This window comes from Scardinius erythrophthalmus (assembly GCF_964197995.2).
Source record: "Scardinius erythrophthalmus genome assembly, chromosome: 19".
NCBI lineage: Eukaryota > Metazoa > Chordata > Actinopteri > Cypriniformes > Leuciscidae > Scardinius > Scardinius erythrophthalmus.
Genome location: NC_138239.1, coordinates 32,871,658 through 32,889,097, shown reverse-complemented (window position 1 = coordinate 32,889,097; position 17,440 = coordinate 32,871,658). Strand labels below are relative to the sequence as shown.

The following is a 17,440-nucleotide window of genomic DNA, read 5'->3' as shown; positions in this document are numbered from 1 at the left end:
AACTTGGATGTTGCCGTTTAGGGTAGGGCGGGGCCTAATCTCACGCACACTTGTTTAGAGACAATTCCTTCATGTTGCTCCGTGTTCGAATTCGAAAGCTTCAAGTTCAAAATAGACAGCATGGACGAGGAAAAGAGCACCTCTAGTGCTTTTAGATGTAAGCACTTCTCTAAAGAAAGGCACGTTTAGGCTACTACAAAACAAATATCACGAAACATCAAATCAGACATTTGGCAGTCTTTTTCGGTTGTGCATGATGGAGAGGGGAATCAACTACCTTTTACCTGCTGCCATAAATGCCAAAAGGTGTTAACATACAACGGACACAAATCGCATTTTTTTTCCAAGACCTTTCGTGAGACAGTTCGTGAACATACATCCTGCCTGCCGTCTTGCGGGCATTTGCGGGCGGGAGCGGGATATAATATCACAGATGCGGGCGGGAGCGGGACTAAAAATAACAAATCTTTGCGGGAGCGGGCAGGAGCGGGACTGAACACTGCGGGAGCGGGACTGAAAATTGTGTCCCGCGCAGGCCACTACTTCAGACTGACGGCTGAAGGTCTGGAATTCATAGCAGCTTTCTTTGGCCAAGGCCCGCCCATAAGGCCGTTTGACCGACATGTCAAACAACCAATTACAGTTCGTTTCGTTCAGCGTCACGTTTCGGGGCGTGGAAATGTCCCCACAACAACAGACCGGCGTGCAACAAGTCAGTCAGCATAGAAAATCAAAGAAGGAGAAGAAAACAAGCAGTAAGTCATTGATCTGTTCGTGCACGTATACTACGTTTAGCTGATCTTGATAAATGCTCATTGTCACTCATGTAAACACAACAGTTTTTCTTCCGCAATCACACGTCTGCGCTTTGTTTCCCGGCTGACCGAAAATAAACGCGACACTCGCGCCCCCCGGAAATCCGATAAAATTCAACCAATCAGATGACGACTTCGACATTCCTGAAGTGTTTCCAGTTAAGTGTACCATATGCATCAGACGTTTAGCCAACGTTCCGTGGGCGTGACGTCTGAGGCTAAGACTAGAGGGGGCATAGTTCTGCAAAAACTCAGAGACTTGCTTAATGCACCTTTAAGTTGCTCAATTAAGTGGTCAAATATTTAACCATGTAGGCCTACTTATTTTAAATCGCAAACATTTTAAATTAAAACTTAAAATTGACAAAAACAGCCGACTCTCATGCCTTTTCTTTTTCATTTAAATTTTAATACAATAAATATTGCATGTCACAAAAAACTTGTTTTTCCACCTCCACGAATGAGACGAGTGTTGTTCATTATGTTGCCTTGTTGAGGTAAATTGTAGTTTTCCTTGCTTTACCCCAAAGTAGTATTTAATTAAATGCATTTATGGTGAGATTACTACATTTTAATTAATTAATCGCATTTATGGTGAAATTACTACATTTTCAGGTCAATCTGTGTTCATTTTGACCACGAAATATGCGCTGTCACTTTAATTCAGCGTCTGCAGCACAGCAGAAATAGACTCGGTGCGGAAACGATCGCTGCACTGCTGTATACGCACCGCAACTGGAACGGATCGCTGGACTGCAACCGCGTGCAGTGTGAAAGCTCTAGTCTAACCTGTTAACATGGTTGCGGAAAAAAAATACGCACTGCATACACACTGCAAACGGAGTATGTGTGAAACGGGCGTTATACATGCCTTTTCTTTCTCAACTGTTTACATTCACTTAAAACATAACTGACTGGCATTTTGACATTGTTTTGTGTCTATTTGACCATTTATGCGCAATAAGCAGCAAAAAGAACTCAATTTAGTAGTGATAGGCGGCTTTAATGTACGCGCACTTTGGGTTTGAGCACAACACCTGCGGGAATTAGTAAAATTATGTGCAGTACGCGCAATCCCTCGCCAAAATTCAACCAACAACCCTGTAACACCTACAATATTCATCTGGAGCAAATGAAAGCAGTGAGTGAGGGGAGGAGGGTTTGTGTGTCACTCGCTGTCGGAGAGATGAGAGAGAGAGAAAGCGCAGATGGTATTTTGTATCTATTCTGCTGAAAATGAGTAATGGAAGCATTTCAGATATTTTAGTATTAATATGTAATGAAAAATCTATATTTTTTGACAGCACTACATTGCAATTTATGATTTCAGATGCCTCTTTAAAAGACTACATTTGAAAAATGTATATATTCTATACAAAAATTCAACCCAAAGTGGCTAGTATGAATGACTGCTTTACATGCCGCTACTGAAATACACCCACATTTGGCGGGTGTTAATGTCAAGCCCTGATTAGCTGTGATTTTTTTTTTTCAATTATCTATTGCTAAATTAAATATTTGTATTTATTTTTCATAAAAATAATGAGTGAATGATATACAATAATAACATTATTGGTGTAGATAGACTTTTATTAATTGTGGCCTCAGACGGTGTAGAAAGGACCTATGATACATTTAAAACAAAACAAACGCTGGTCATGTTTATGTCGGACAGACGATCTCTTCCTGTTTTAGTGGGAGGTTCTTGTCTGCAGTATTGACCAGTCTAGTTGAATGTCTAGCTTTGTGAGATGAGTGTTTTTCATCTGCAAACTGATAATGTTCATAGAGCTGTGACTAATGGCCCTGGAATGTTTTTTTTTTTTTTTTTTTCATCGGTTTTGTCAAAAGAGCAAAGCATTCAATCCAATTGTTTCCCCTATAAGATTGTATTACAAAGTATAATGGCAATTGAAGATTGGAGGAAAAAACTCCCTTTATGCCCCACTCACATCTGAGAGCAATTACAGCCCCAGAGATCCATTACTCATGCCGTTTCTGCCACCATAGATCACTCTTAGATGATTCTTGTGAAAGGAAGTTTGTTAACTGGTGGATGCGATGCTCTTCCTCACCAACCATTTTTTTAATTTGTGGACAGATCCAACAGTGGGAACAGAATCTTGAGCGCTTCAACATGGACCTTTTCCGCATGCGCTGCTACCTGGCCAGTCTGCAGGGCAGCGAGTTACCCAATCCCAAGAGCCTCCTGGCCACGGCCAGCCGCCCAACCAAAGCTGCACTGGCCCGACTGGGAATCTTCTCCGTCTCCTCCTTCCACGCACTGGTTAGTATCCTTGAACACTACAGTTACCGCCCACTTTTTTAGTGGTTCCGGAAATATTGTTTCTAATTCATTTTCTCCATGAAGATCTAAAAAAAAAAATCACAAGTTGAATCACAACTTTGTCTTCCAAAGACATTGCTTTAAAACAAAGTTTGCAAAGATGCATAAGTTATAAACTATTATCTACTCATCCCAAAGCATTGTAAATTACGCGATGTGTGTACTGTGTATAATTATTTTGTATATATAAATACACACATGTATATATTTAAAGTCCCCATGAAATCAAAATTGACCCTATTTACTTTGTTAGCGCATATTACTAGTCTTGTGGTGAACAATTAATCCGTGCAAGAAAATATTTAAAAAAAAAAATTTTTACCATGGTAATCTTTAATCAAAATCTGAAAATGCCCCTCCCCTCTGCATTGGAGGACCTTCACTGATGACGTAGGTTTGAGGAATTGGTTTGGGCAACGCTTAACCACTCCCCTCAAACCGTTAGTCTGTTATGAGCAGAGATGGAGAGGAGGAGCGCTAGAGTAAAACCCTGCCCTCTGTTCAATATTCCTTTTCACTGGGAAATACGTCATAACACTGGAGAAAAGTCGTTTGCAACTTCCGGTTCACGGGGACTTTAAGAAATATTTGCATGTATATACTGTGTATATATATTTATACATAATTTATATATAAATAACAAAATTTTCTTAAATATATACATGCATATGTGTGTATTTATATATACAAAATAATTATACACAGTACACTCACATATATTATGTAAACACAAACTTTTATTATGGATTAGATTAATCGCGATTAATCATTGCCCAACCCTAAAAATGTTTGATTTAGAGACATTTATAATAAGATTAAAATACAATATATTTGCAGTTTAATTGCAAAATATTCACATATATAAGTTTGAAGACTTGATTGCCATATGCAATGCTTCATGGGAGTCTGTATTTGCTGTTGAGCTCTTTTGGCATGATTCTCATTTCCATGGCGACAGTGACTTCTCTGATCGATTCATCAAGACTGTGGGTAGTCTAGTTTTTCATGGGGAATTCAGCTATTATACACTTCTTTTTTTTCAAAATGAAGTTGTGACAGGTTTATTCATTATTGTTAAAAATTAATGGGACTGTTGAGATAATAAACAGTTGTGCCCTTTTCATCTGAGATTACTGCAAGCGGATGCCATTTCCAAAACTGAAATACTTGCCTAGTTACCATTAACGCCAATCTCTCTGTTGCTCTACAGATCTGTTCCAGAGACGAGGCCACAATGCGAAAGCGTTCTCTGTCTCTCTCCCATCGAGGTCGCAGTAAGAAAGGGGTCTTTTCATCCCTGAAGGGCCTGGATACTCTTACCAAGCGAGGTCATGAAAAGAAGCCTTCTGTCTCTCAGGTACTGCACTCACTCTGTCTGATTTAACCAGTTGTGACTGTGTGCCGTTACACCAATGCTAAGAAAGCATATTTGCATATCAATTTTCCTACCTTTTTATGTTTTGAAACTCATGCGTCATGCTGGTGGGAAATTCCTCCCACAGGTGTAAATAACAGGACTTTGATAAATAAAGACTCTCTAAAGGTGGTAATTACAGAGCTGACAGGATTAAAAATGTTGTTCTTTCTCCCATCTCCACCTCCTTTCTCAGAAATGCACCACGATAACAAACGGGCTATTTTAGGATGTAGGGTTTCATTTCTGGTTATCAAGTGTAAAGCCTTGCGACTTTGATGAAGCTGATGATGTTTCCTCCCTGTTGAGATGTTTCTGCACTGTGCTAATAATGGTGGTAAATCGGCAGTTAAGGAGCTGCACTGGGCCGTTTGTTTAAACCCAGAGAGGGGTGACCCATGAACCGGAGAAGTTTATAGATTTCCTGTCATGACCGTGCCCTTGAGCAAGGCATTTAATAGTAGGTTGTTTTCAGGGGGACTGTCTCTACAATTAGAGCACTGTGTTGTTTGGAATAAAAAGTGGCAGCTAAAATGCTTGCTTTGTTGAGTCTGTTGCACTTCTTTGCCACCCAGTAAACTACCTTAGTCTGTATATAAATGGAAAATCCCTAATTTTTTTTCTTTTGGCTTTGTCCCTGTGAAAAGGATTTCAGTGATTTGAGCTGCTGTTCTTACAGTGGTCTTCCTCAGGTAAGGGATGCTGGTTTGCTGGATCACATGTAGTATAGCATGGCTCCTTGTAGAAATATAGATGCTTCTAAAGTTTGACCCCTTGTTGACCTGCAAAAAAATAGCTATATTCCAAAACCCAGTGAGCTACCTAGCAAGGGTGCTCCGATTGATCGGGCGCCGGTCGCCGGTCGGTATTGGCCGATAATAGCTTTATGTATTCTGATCAGTGGTCTCTATAAAGGCCGATCAGAAGAGCCAGATAACGCAAGACTCGCTAGACATTTTCTCTATGCGCAGCTAAAATTGCTTCACAACATTCACTGGTCTGGCAGTTCTACCAGGTGTTTGAAAATACATTTGCAACGTCTTTGGAGACATTACTACAACAGCAACCCTACACCAATGACAGCAAGAAACTAGAGCTGTGATATATAAGAGCATTTTTTCCTTCACAGCGGTGCGCTTTCATTCCTCCCTGAAAGCCCAAACTTAATGTCCAAATCAGCTAGATCAGTGATTGTCATGAAATACAGTCTACTGTTGCTAAACTGCAGGACGTGCTCCATCATAAAAAGTAGGCATGCACGGATACCACTTTTTTTCAGACCAAGTACAAGTACAAGTACTTACATTTGGGTACTTGCCAATACCAAGTATCAATATGAGTACTTAATAATACCATTACAGTTCTTCTAGCAATGTTTTATTTTCATCCGATGTTTTTCACTTTCTGACTGTAACAAAGTAAATATACAACTGATGCTGTTGCTGACATTTTAACATTCAACTTGGTGTTTTCCTAAACAAACATGGCACTGCCACCCATTCCACATACTGTATATGTAACTGAAGAACAACTGAACAAGCAGAACAACTGAAATTATATGTTATCATATGTTAGTACAGTACTTAAGACTAAGCCTTTTTCGGAAAAGTGAGAGGCAGGTTCTTTTTGATGAAAGCAGTGTTGATGTTTGAGAAAAATCGATCTTTATACCTAAATCAGGGCTAATGTCACGTTGCCATAAGGGGCCGTTCACATATCGCCTTTTTTTTGTGTGTGCAATTTCGTTATTTCAAATGAAGGGCACGGCAAGCACGCTCATAATAGTTTTTCCAAGCAACGACAGATGCCACGGGAGCGCAAGTGCTTGTGGAAAGAAGGAGAAAGCAGTGCGGCCGCGCTTTCCACGCGTTTTAGACGTGATATGTGAACGGCCCCTTATAGTGGTATCAGGGTAGTTTTACGAGTACAAACATTTTTAGGCGTCATAGATGCGACTCCAAGAGCTTGTTCTTACAAGAGCTTTTATTTTTTTATTTTTTATTTTTTCACCTCATTTTGGCCAACTTGTAAAGCAAAATCACCTATATGCTTCTCAGATCAAGCAATTCCAGAATGCATTGCAATGAGCTCAGTGGGAATTTTTTTTTTTCCGAAAACAAAAATCAATACTAAAAAATATCCATTGAAAATAATTTTATAAAAATGCATTAGTTATTCACCTTGGTGAACCAAACTGGCTCTTGTATCGACTAGATCTCCAAATAGTATGCTAAAATATTCGAATGTTACTATAAACCTTTATAAATGTCTAAATTGCTTTTTATAGAGTAATGACCTGGAATGTCCATAAAGATAATAAATGGAAGATTGTTTGGGATAATATTGCTGCAACCTCTAGAAATCAAAATCATCAAATTATTATATGCAGTATAATCTAATTCACAGATTGTATTGCATGCCACTAAAACATTTTCAGAAGCAAAGATCTTCCACTCCAAACTGCCAGATTTGTTAAATAAATTATTTCTGACATTTAATACAGTATATTATTATAAGCCTATATACTGTACTCACACTGCAGTGACCATTTAAAAAAAAAAAATTACACTGAAGTAATCGACACATGTTGTTATATGTTCGAACTTACAGTAAAAAAATGCCACTGAAAACCAATTCAAGGGGCCAATTTTCTGCCCTTAATAAAGAAAAGTAAAATCTTTAATTTCTGTCACTAAATGAATCCGGTAACATCTTGGTAGCATCCAGATGCATCCAGAAAAAAGAAAAGAAAAAAAAGTATCCAGTCACTGAGATGAAGTCCCTGTCCCTCCCTGACATGTGACGTGTAATGGGAGATCCTGCCAGCTTGGCTAACAAGCCCCATTTTCATTTCACACCACAGAAGGCAGAGGTGTGGAGACAGACAGAGGGAGATATGTATGAATTATTAAAAGCCATATGTGGTAAATTGCAGCCTGCTATACTCTACCCCGCAGGGACACACAGATGGTTGCTATAAGAGCTCTATGATAGTTGCTAAATATTCTTTTGCAAAGGATGCTGCTGTAGCCATCAAGTCAAAGTGTCTTTTTTTTGTCTGTTTCTTCCTCTTTGTCTTTCACTTAGTTTTGAGAACATCAATCAATCTTTTAGCCCATGTTTGTTTTCACTAATTAGCTTATCATTAGTTACTCGTCCTTGACATTAATCATGTTTAGCCTTGGGTTTGACAGTTATACATTTATATATATACTATGTCAAAAGTTTGGTCAGTACGTTTATTTAGTTTAATTTATTTATTTATTTATTTTAAAAAGGAAGAAATGAATACCTTCATTTAGCAAGGATGGATCAAGTTTATCAAAAGTGACAAAGACACAATTTTACAAAAGATTTCTATTTCAAATAAAGGCTTTTCTTTGAATCCTGGGAAAATTAGCAGCACAACTGTTTTCAACATGGATGATAGTAAGAAATGTTTCCTGAGCAGCAAATCAGAATCTTAGAATGATTTCTGAAGGATCATGTGACTCTGAAGATTGCAGGAATGATGCTTATAATTCAGCTTTGATCGTGACATTTTTAAAAACGTATTAAAATAATACAATTTAAATTACGGTAACTGTTTTATGTTTTGTAGCACAATATAACTGTCCTTAATATATTTTTAATAAAATTAAAAGCCCTTAGTGAGCATTAGAGATGTTTTTTTTCTAGGTTTTTCAGAGTCAAATTTTGAATTTTTTTTGAATTTTTTTTTTTTTTTCACATTTTTACCCAAGATTTGCAGTCTTTATTACACAATAAATTGATTCATTTTTTTCCTGACCAAAACAAAAATGATCTTTCCCTTTATTCCAATTTAGACATAACATTACCTTGAAATTATGAGTAGCCTATCAGCATTGTTGTTGCCAATACCTATTTTACAAAGGTAAAAATCGTTGAACATTTTTTGGTAGAATATTAAATAAACAAGGAACAATGTATACCTTGATTAATCTCATTATAATGGCCGGGTGACGGTGCTAAATGCCCTCGATCATCTCTTGCCTTAGGCACAATAAGCTGGATGGGAGAATTCAAAATACAAAAATACATCAAATAATGTACACTTATTGAGTTTTTACAATTAGTTTAATGATTATGAACAAATTAGGTTAACCATGGAAAAACAATAATAATTGCATTACTATAACATCAGTGAAACTACAAAGCTGACAAAGAAGTATGTATAATTATTATGTAAAGTTACTATGACTCTTTTTTTTTTTCTAAAGTAAGCTACAAAAATAACATGTTTCTGCGACACACAAAAATAAAAGTAGCGCATATGACAGTTGCACGGTGTAATATGTCAGTGCCGAAATTCCTCGCTTTGCTTCGTTCACTCCTTGCTGATATAGTGCGTTTGTAACGATCAATCATGTTGTTTAGTTTAGTTTTCCCTGTTTTCTGTTTGCCTGAATTCTGCTTGTTTGTTTCCATGGTTGCTAATTAAGTTACACACCTGTTCCATGTTACCTTGTTATTATCCCTTATATTTAAACCAATAGTTCCTTCTGTTGCTTGTTCTGTGTCGTTTATGTTGTTGCGGCTGTGTTTCTACGTTGTTTAAGATTATGGAACCATGTGAGATGTCAGATTATCCTCTCTTCACTTCACACATTAATTTGCTCCAACATTTTTACATTTGCATCACTCTTGATGTGAAAGAGCCTCAAAAGTGTCTCATTTCACATGCAAAGAGGTCGTTCTCAGGTCTTCAAGGCAAATCAGCGAAAAACACCCTGTCTGTTTCTAAGGCTCAAAGAGAGGAAAAATAGCCAGAAAAACTAACATTATAAATGGGCCTCAGGGAAAATATCAAAAATGTAGGGAGGGACGCTTTTATCCAAAGCGACTTAAATGAGGAAAATCACAAGCAATCTATTATAAACGCTTACAATATTTGAGTCCACAGTAGTATATGTTAGATTAATGGAGGTTGGCGGACTCTTTCAATGCAAAGAAACAATGAGGGTGAATATTTAAAAAAGCCTATAAAACAATGACCTGAACTGTAAGAGATTGCATGACTGTTTTACTAACCATTATAATGCCCTTTACTTCCAGTGAAGCCTCAAAGCTTTTGTTTAAGATCAAAATAGATTCACTACAGGAAATTTGCTTGCAGAGGTTTTTTTTTAGCAACAAAATGATAGTTTGTCTGCTGCAGTGTTTGTAACCATGGCTCTGTTCTGTCTGACAAAATATGACTAAGAGTTTAATGACTATGCAGTGATACGTTTTTTTCCTTCTTGTTTTAGGTCTTTGACAGTGATGTTGGAAGACATCTAAACACCATTCCTCCTTGTAGTTTTAAGGTACGTTACTGTGTACTTTAAGTCCTGCCAACTAGACCCAGTTTTGACTGGGTTAAATGTTAAAAATACAGTTATACTTTACACATACTTACATTAGTAATGTCTTTTTGTTCACCGTACACTATATGTCACAAAAAAATAAAATAAAATGATTGTAGCTGATAGATGGTCAAATTTTGATTGGTATTTTGTTGTGCTGTTGGTTTCATTATGAGGACACTTGTTCGGAACTGAGAACTTTTGTGTCTCATGAGGAGGAAAAGTGTCTGATTTTGTACACATCAGGTCTCGTTTAAAACAAACACGTTCTATAGAATGAGAAACTTGTATAATTTTTGATTTCTTGTCCATGGTTCCTCAGTGTACGCCACTTCAGTAATCCACGGTGACCAACACACCCATGTTGCTGAGAGACCTAAGAGTTATTCTCGACAGCAAATGTCTTTTCTTCATCATTCCATCTTTAGTATGTTCCGGGTGGAGGTTAGCCTCCATAAATTATTTTTCCCACTTTGCAGAGGAAAGTCTGAAGGCTCTGGTGCTGAGAGCCACACACGCACACACACACACACACACACACACACTGAGGACTGTATACTGGGCGGTTGCCCTTGGCTGCTCTTTTGGAAAGTTGACCGTTACTGTGTTAAATGAATGCACACTCATTCTGCTGCTGGTCAGGGCTTCATTCACACCACTCACTGGACGAACAGAGGGTTATACAGCTGCTCTTGGGTAACTCTCTTTCCCTTGCTAAAAAAGGCCATTACTTCATTGAGTGGGATGTGTGGACAGTCTGTACCTGTGGAACTGAGACCAGACATGTTTTCTCTGGTGTGTGAATGTTTGTTTCCGACACCAAAGACTTAATCCCCAATGAAAGAACCATGGTGTATTTAGTTTTTTAGTGACACATCCTTAAACAAGCATAGATCAATGCCACTGAACACCATGCTATGAGTCATTGAACAAGTCAGTGTCATATGCTTTAGTTTTAGATTCATTTATAAGTGCTTATACCTGCCTATAAATCTTTTGGTTTCTAAAAATCTATAAAGGTATCTAGATCAGAGAATCTTTGTTTTAGGATTTATAAGGAAATCCTATCAAATCTGTCTTAAACACACACATAATAAATAATAAGGCATGATAAAATGTGTTATTAATAGGTAACTAACTAACCAGGGAATAAAGTAATATTCAAAAAGTCTTTATATTTGACCTGATGAAAATTTCTCATCTTTGTCATCCTCATCCTCTTTGTTTTCTTTCACAGCGGTTGGGTAGTTTGGCTAATGTTTACTCAGTCATGCCACCTGAAGGCAGCCAGTGGGATTGCAGCCAGGAAAACACAACATGCGTCTATATGCCAGATTACCAGACGGTTACGGTTCTTCTGAAAAGTCATCACACTGTCATGGATGTCTTGGCTGAGACCTGCAGGGTAAGATCACTGCATTCAACATAGTGTTGAGATTAATTACCTTTATTTACCAACACACCCATTTTGATTTGTTTGAGTCAGCGTATACATGCAGACACACTATTGTATCACTCCTTTACCTGAGGCTATGGGTGACATTATAAAAGACAGCATCTGGGGAAATTCATTAAAAGATGACATTATGCTTTCTGCATGACAGCTGTCTTAGTCTGATATCTGTGACCACACATGAATTTCACACAGTCACTATCTACACCATCATACACTACCATTCAAAAGTGTCAGCAAGATTTCTTTGAAAGAAGTCTCTTATACTCCTCAAGACTTATTTAATCAAATATACAGTAAAAAAAAGTAATATTGTGAAAAATTGTTTCAGTTTAAAAGGACCCACTTATTTTGTCTTGAACTACTATGTGCTGACATTTAAATTAATAATTTGATACAGTGCACTTTTTGTATACATACAGTATGTGTTTTTACATTGTACTTATATTTTCTAAAAACCTACATATAAGTACATCTGTTATTAATTTCTGTAATTACATCTTATTCCAACCTTGCCCGTTTTGCAATACAACATCAATACAACATCAACACAACTTTTTTTGATGCAAGCAAATAATAAAGACACCTAATATAAAGTGTGACCTTTAAAAATAACTTTTCTATTGAATAGTATATTTCAAATATAATTGATTCCTGAGATCAAAGCTGAAATTTCATCATCATTACTCCAGTCTTTAGTGTCACATGATCCTTCAGAAATCATTCTAAAATGCTGATTTGGTGCTCTAGAAAAAGTCCACAGCAAAATCCCCAGAGTTAAATGAACTCTGTTCAGAGAACATTTGGTCCCTCTCTACAGAGAGTTAAAATAACTCTGAATCAGAGTTAAAGTTAATGAGATACTTAAGTGATTAATTAAGTGATGATTGGGCATTAATGATGAACACCTGCTGTCAACAAGCAGAATCACTGAATGAAAGAGAAACAACAAGAACAGAAAAAAGAGAAACACAAGAACTGAAACTGACTTCCAGACACAGCCTTAGATGAAATCAACTGAAGACAAAAGAAGACATTAAATCTCTCAAGATCTCAGCAGAGGAGGATTAAACAACTCCACAAACAGCATTACCAGCTTCACGTATTACTAACAAGACTGACTTTATTTCTGTCAGACGTCTAAAGAAGTTCTTACTGAGAATTAACAGAGGTTTAGATGTTGATGATTTCTAGAAAATGTTTGGTCACCATGGTGGTGACCAGTGTTTCCTTTAGGTGGGCAGTTTGACACTTAGTTTTGTTTTGGTGAGTTTGTGGTTTTTGTAACAGTTTTTACCATAACACGTAATTTGTTGCAAAGAAAGCCAGAAACAAAGATGATCAGGTGATACAGTTTTCAACAACAAAAAGTAGAATAAGGCACTTATCTCATCACTGTCCAAAAGTTATTTGATGTTAATAGATTATATTCACCAACAATTCTCTCTTGCCACAGATTGGACATTACATTTTTTATTTTTAAAATACATAATCAGCATATGAATCTCAACAATGGTGACATGTTTTATGCCGCAATGCATCCTGGGAGCCATGAGTTTTATACTATTTAGAATGTCTGTGTCTTTAAAAAAAAAAAAAAAATCCCCATAATGTATTTTAAAAACCAAAATTCAGAAAGTCTGCTCTGTGGCAAGAGAGAATTGTTAGTAAATATAATCTATTAACATCAAATAACCATTTATTGCCTTATTCTACTTTTTGTTGTTGAAAACTGTATCACCTGATCATCTTTGTTTCTGGCTTTCTTTGTAACAAATTACATGTTTTGGTAAAAACTGTTACAAAAACCACAAACTCACAAAAAAAGCCAAGTGTCAAACTGCCCAACTAAATGAAACACTGGTCACCACCATGGTGACCAAACATTTTCTAGAAATCGTCAACATCTAAACCTCTGTTAATTCTCAGTAAGAACTTCTTTAGAAGTCTGACAGAAATAAAGTCAGTCTGGTTAGTAATAAGTGAAGCTGGTAATGCTGTTTGTGGAGTTGTTTAATCCTCCTCTGCTGAGATCTTGAGAGATTTAATGTTTTCCTTTGCCTTCATTTGATTTCATCTAAGGCTGTGGCTGGAAGTCAGTTGTAGTTCTTGTGTTTCTCTTTTTCTCTGTTCTTATTGAATCTCTTTCCTTCAGTGATTCTGCTTGTTGACATCAGGTGTTCATCATTAATGCCCAAGCATCACTTAATTAATCACTTAAGTATCTCATTAACTTTAACAATTGTGCTACTCAATATTTTGGTGGAATCCATGATACATTTTTGTCTTTTTTGTAACTTTACTGTGCTTTTGATCAAAGTAATGCATCATTGCAAAATAAAAGTATTATTATTATTATTATTATTATTATTATTTTAAATCTTACAGACCCCAAACTTTGAACGGTAGTGTAGTTTACTGTTCTCTGATATGCCAGTGACTGACTATTGTCTAGTTTGTGCTAAAGTAAAATTTCTTGAATGGCAAATCACATACTGTAGCTACATTGATGTAGCTGGAAAGGACCACATATATTGTGTTGTCAAAGAATTTTACATATACAAATAATTCACCCAAAATAAATATTGTCTCCATTTACTAAACCTTATCTCGTTCCACTCCAAAATGAGCTCATGTGGAACAAAAAAGTATATATTTTGAAGAATGTTCACACTGCTCTTTTTCTTACAACAAAAACATACAGTGACCTTCACTTCAGCGCCATATTCCAACTATCCTGAAGTCATATGATTTACTTGTTATTGACTTAAATGTTGCCCGCTACTTTACTTTTACATATTTGGCAGATGCAGATATGTAAAATTCTTTGACAACACAATATATGTGGTCCTTTCCAGCTACATCAGTGTAGCTACAGTATAAGATTTGCCATTCAAGACATTTTCAGGACTTTTCAGGACATTGCATTCAAGGTACACATTTTATCAGTTCTTGCTTTCCGTGGGAATCGAACCCATGACCTTATTGTTGCTAGTGCCATGCTCACACAACTTGGTGCACTAAGTCTTGATGCTATACATTTTATTTGTTGTATGTGGAAAGGGCTGAATCTTAAGATAGATTTCCCTCCCGTAGCTCATAGGCCTGGACCCCAGCATGCACTGTTTACGGCTGAGAAGGTGTGTAGGAGACATAATGGAGGTATCAACACCATCAGCTGTTGAGCTTCTGCAGAACTTGGTAAGATATTAATAATGGCAAAGCTTAATGTTCAATGTATAATGACTCTTATATGGTGTATAAAAGTTAAAGTTGGTGAACTGCATGACTTGTGCACTTACCTAGACGTCTTTGTCACCCTAGACATATGACGAACTGGAGGTCTGCCAACTGAACGTCTACACTCTGCACATGTCTAGACCCAGTCTAACTGTTGACTTTGGTAAGCAAGTCATTGCAAAGGGGAAGTTTAAGTGTCTGTTTTTAAGCTCATCGGGGACTGATGGCACTTTCTGATGCATGCCGTTCCTCACATTTTTTTTTTTTTTCTTTTCCTCAAGGCTTTGCTGTTACAGGCTATGTAGACAACCTCAAAAACAGCCGTATCGTTGTCAGTGAAGTTCTCCCTGATGGGCTTGCTTTCAGCGAAGGTACTTTTGCTTCTGTGGATACAGCTTTTATCTCTGAGGTTATGTAGGTTATGCTATTTGGATATGTTATAAACATCTTTTGGATATTTGAACAAAGACCAAAAGATGTCCTAGTGAAGACACCAGTTTTGTAACTGGGTATTATAACTTTTGTTTCCTTCATTCCTGTTGTTTTATATCATTGATAGGTCTGAGGCCTGGTGATGAAATCGTGGTTCTGAATGGTTGTGAGGTGTCTTCTCTGGACCTGGCTCTGATACAGACTTTATTCAGCGATCACAGTCTGCAACTAACCGTGAAACGTCATCCGCCCTCCATTCGGCACAATTCAGACACTGCAAACACACAGGCTCTGCGTAGGGATAACCTCCAAAACCACCAAAGAGCCAAGTCCTCAACAGGTACAGAAGACATATATGTACTACATATGTTCCAGTTTTTGTGTCAGCACATATATGTATTCTGACACAGTGAATTCAATGCTCAATAACAAAACTTTGAAAGGCTAGACAGAGTGAAAAGTCAAGTCAAGTCACCTTTATTTATGTAGCGCTTTTTACAATATTGATTGTTTCAAATCAGTTTTACAGTGATAACAGGAAAATAAAGCAACAGAGTTTGTTTCGGCTGTACAGCAGATCTAGAAGAAAATAGCTCTATAGTCCAGCTTAAGTAAGTTCAGTGATGGTTCATTTTTGTTGTAAAAATGTTATTAATTTAGTTCATTTTTATATATAGCCGCTCTGGAGAAAACAGTGATGTCATCGTCCAGCTCAGTTCAGTTCTCATATAATGGTGTCAGTGCTGGCAGATCAGTAAGTGTCCCCAACTAAGCAAGCCGAAAGCCAAAGGCGACGGTGTGTGTGAAGTGAAGTATACTTGGGCCTTAAAGTAACTACATGGACTTAACATAGGGTTAGGTCACGGTTAGCACCAAGTTATTACCCAGTTATTGTAATTACTATAGTACTGTGAGTACCTAGTATGTACATGCAGAACAGGAATGTAAAATTAAGTGCTGCCAACATCACTGAGCCCTCTTATTCACCTCTACACAAATCTGTCTTAAAGAGACCACTTTACATGATTCAGTCAATTCTCAATGGTTCAAGTGGAATCCCAACCTACATTTATTTTCCCTTTTATTGCCCTCTAGTTTTCCTCAGACATACATCGCATTTAAGAAATAAATTGGGTTGTAAACGTATGTGAACTTGAAGCTATCACATGTACTTACTGCTTTGTAAAAACAAATTTCGGTAACACTTTAGTTTGGGGAGCAATTCGCACTATCATTACTACTTGCTTATTAGCTTGCATGTTACTAGCATATTGCCTGTTTATTAGTTCTTATAAAGTACATATTAATGCCTTATTCTGCGTTATAAGGAGGCCCTCTTGAGGCCTTCTATTCTTGGCATTCACATCACTTCCCATAATAGTGAATATGAGTTCCCCAAACTAAAGTGTAACCTAAGTTTCTAAGAAAATGCAGTTTGTTAACCACTTTCTAAATTACATAAGCAGCCCAGTTCACTATTTTCAAGCTTACACATTAGTTCACAGCATATAGTATTGTGCTGCTCTTAATGTTTTTGTAGTTGCAATGCTTGCACACAGAAACATGCCTCAAACAAGGTAGACACCTTCATTTCTCATCTGCAGGACAGCTGGTGAGAAAAGAGGATCACTTTCTTGCTGATGTTTGCTTCTATTCAACATGGTGATGACACTCTGGTACTATGGATTCTCTCTGTTCAGGCCCACAATCCGGCACTAAAGCTAACGTGCTGCAAAATTAATATAATTTTAACGTATGAGAAATTGTAGGCCTATTTGTTCCTGGTTTGTCATCTCTGCCATGCTGCAGTATTGAATATCATATGATATCTGTTTCTAAAAATAGAGTCCATTGTGGTGTAGGCAGTGTTTTATTTTGATCAAGCATGGCCTAAATATATCATATAATGTGTATATATATATATATATATATATATATATATATATATATATATATATATATGACAACTTTCTCTTTACTTGTTATGTGTTCAAACTCACTGTTGTAGACATTTGACACTTGTCACACCTCAACCGTAAACTTCCTACCCCGTGACTTCCTCAAACTAGACTATTGTCTGTACTAACTCAGTCATTTATAAAAAGCTGATGTAAATGCTGTAAGGAGGAACAGTATTACGTGCTGGATTTGAACCTGGTAGGTGTTTTGATTGAATGAATATCACAGCACATGTGTTGCTGTATTTATTTATGATGTTGGGTAAAATGTGATGTTATAAAGTTAAAGTCATAACTTATACACATTTTCTGTCAACCACTATAATCACAATTAAGGTTTAAAGTAATCATTCTGCAGTTACATTGAAAAGGGTGATTTATTGTTGGTTTGCTTCTTTTGTTGTCTTTTGTCTAA

General features: G+C 37.0%; 1 protein-coding gene across 4 annotated transcripts in view; it reads left to right on the top strand.

Moving 5' to 3' along the window:
- The window catches only part of tiam2a (TIAM Rac1 associated GEF 2a), a 108,826-nt gene that overhangs the window by 54,370 nt on the left and 37,016 nt on the right, over positions 1-17,440 (top strand). For 3 of the 4 annotated variants that reach the window (XM_081348011.1, XM_081348012.1, XM_081348013.1), the window contains exons 7-15: positions 2,917-3,102; positions 4,373-4,519; positions 5,224-5,268; positions 9,847-9,903; positions 11,180-11,347; positions 14,492-14,596; positions 14,720-14,798; positions 14,917-15,006; positions 15,195-15,407. In XM_081348011.1, coding sequence (XP_081204137.1) covers positions 2,917-3,102; positions 4,373-4,519; positions 5,224-5,268; positions 9,847-9,903; positions 11,180-11,347; positions 14,492-14,596; positions 14,720-14,798; positions 14,917-15,006; positions 15,195-15,407 — 1,090 coding nt within the window. The remainder of the gene's footprint in view (positions 1-2,916; positions 3,103-4,372; positions 4,520-5,223; positions 5,269-9,846; positions 9,904-11,179; positions 11,348-14,491; positions 14,597-14,719; positions 14,799-14,916; positions 15,007-15,194; positions 15,408-17,440) is intronic. The other variant, XM_081348014.1, reaches the window with a different exon arrangement.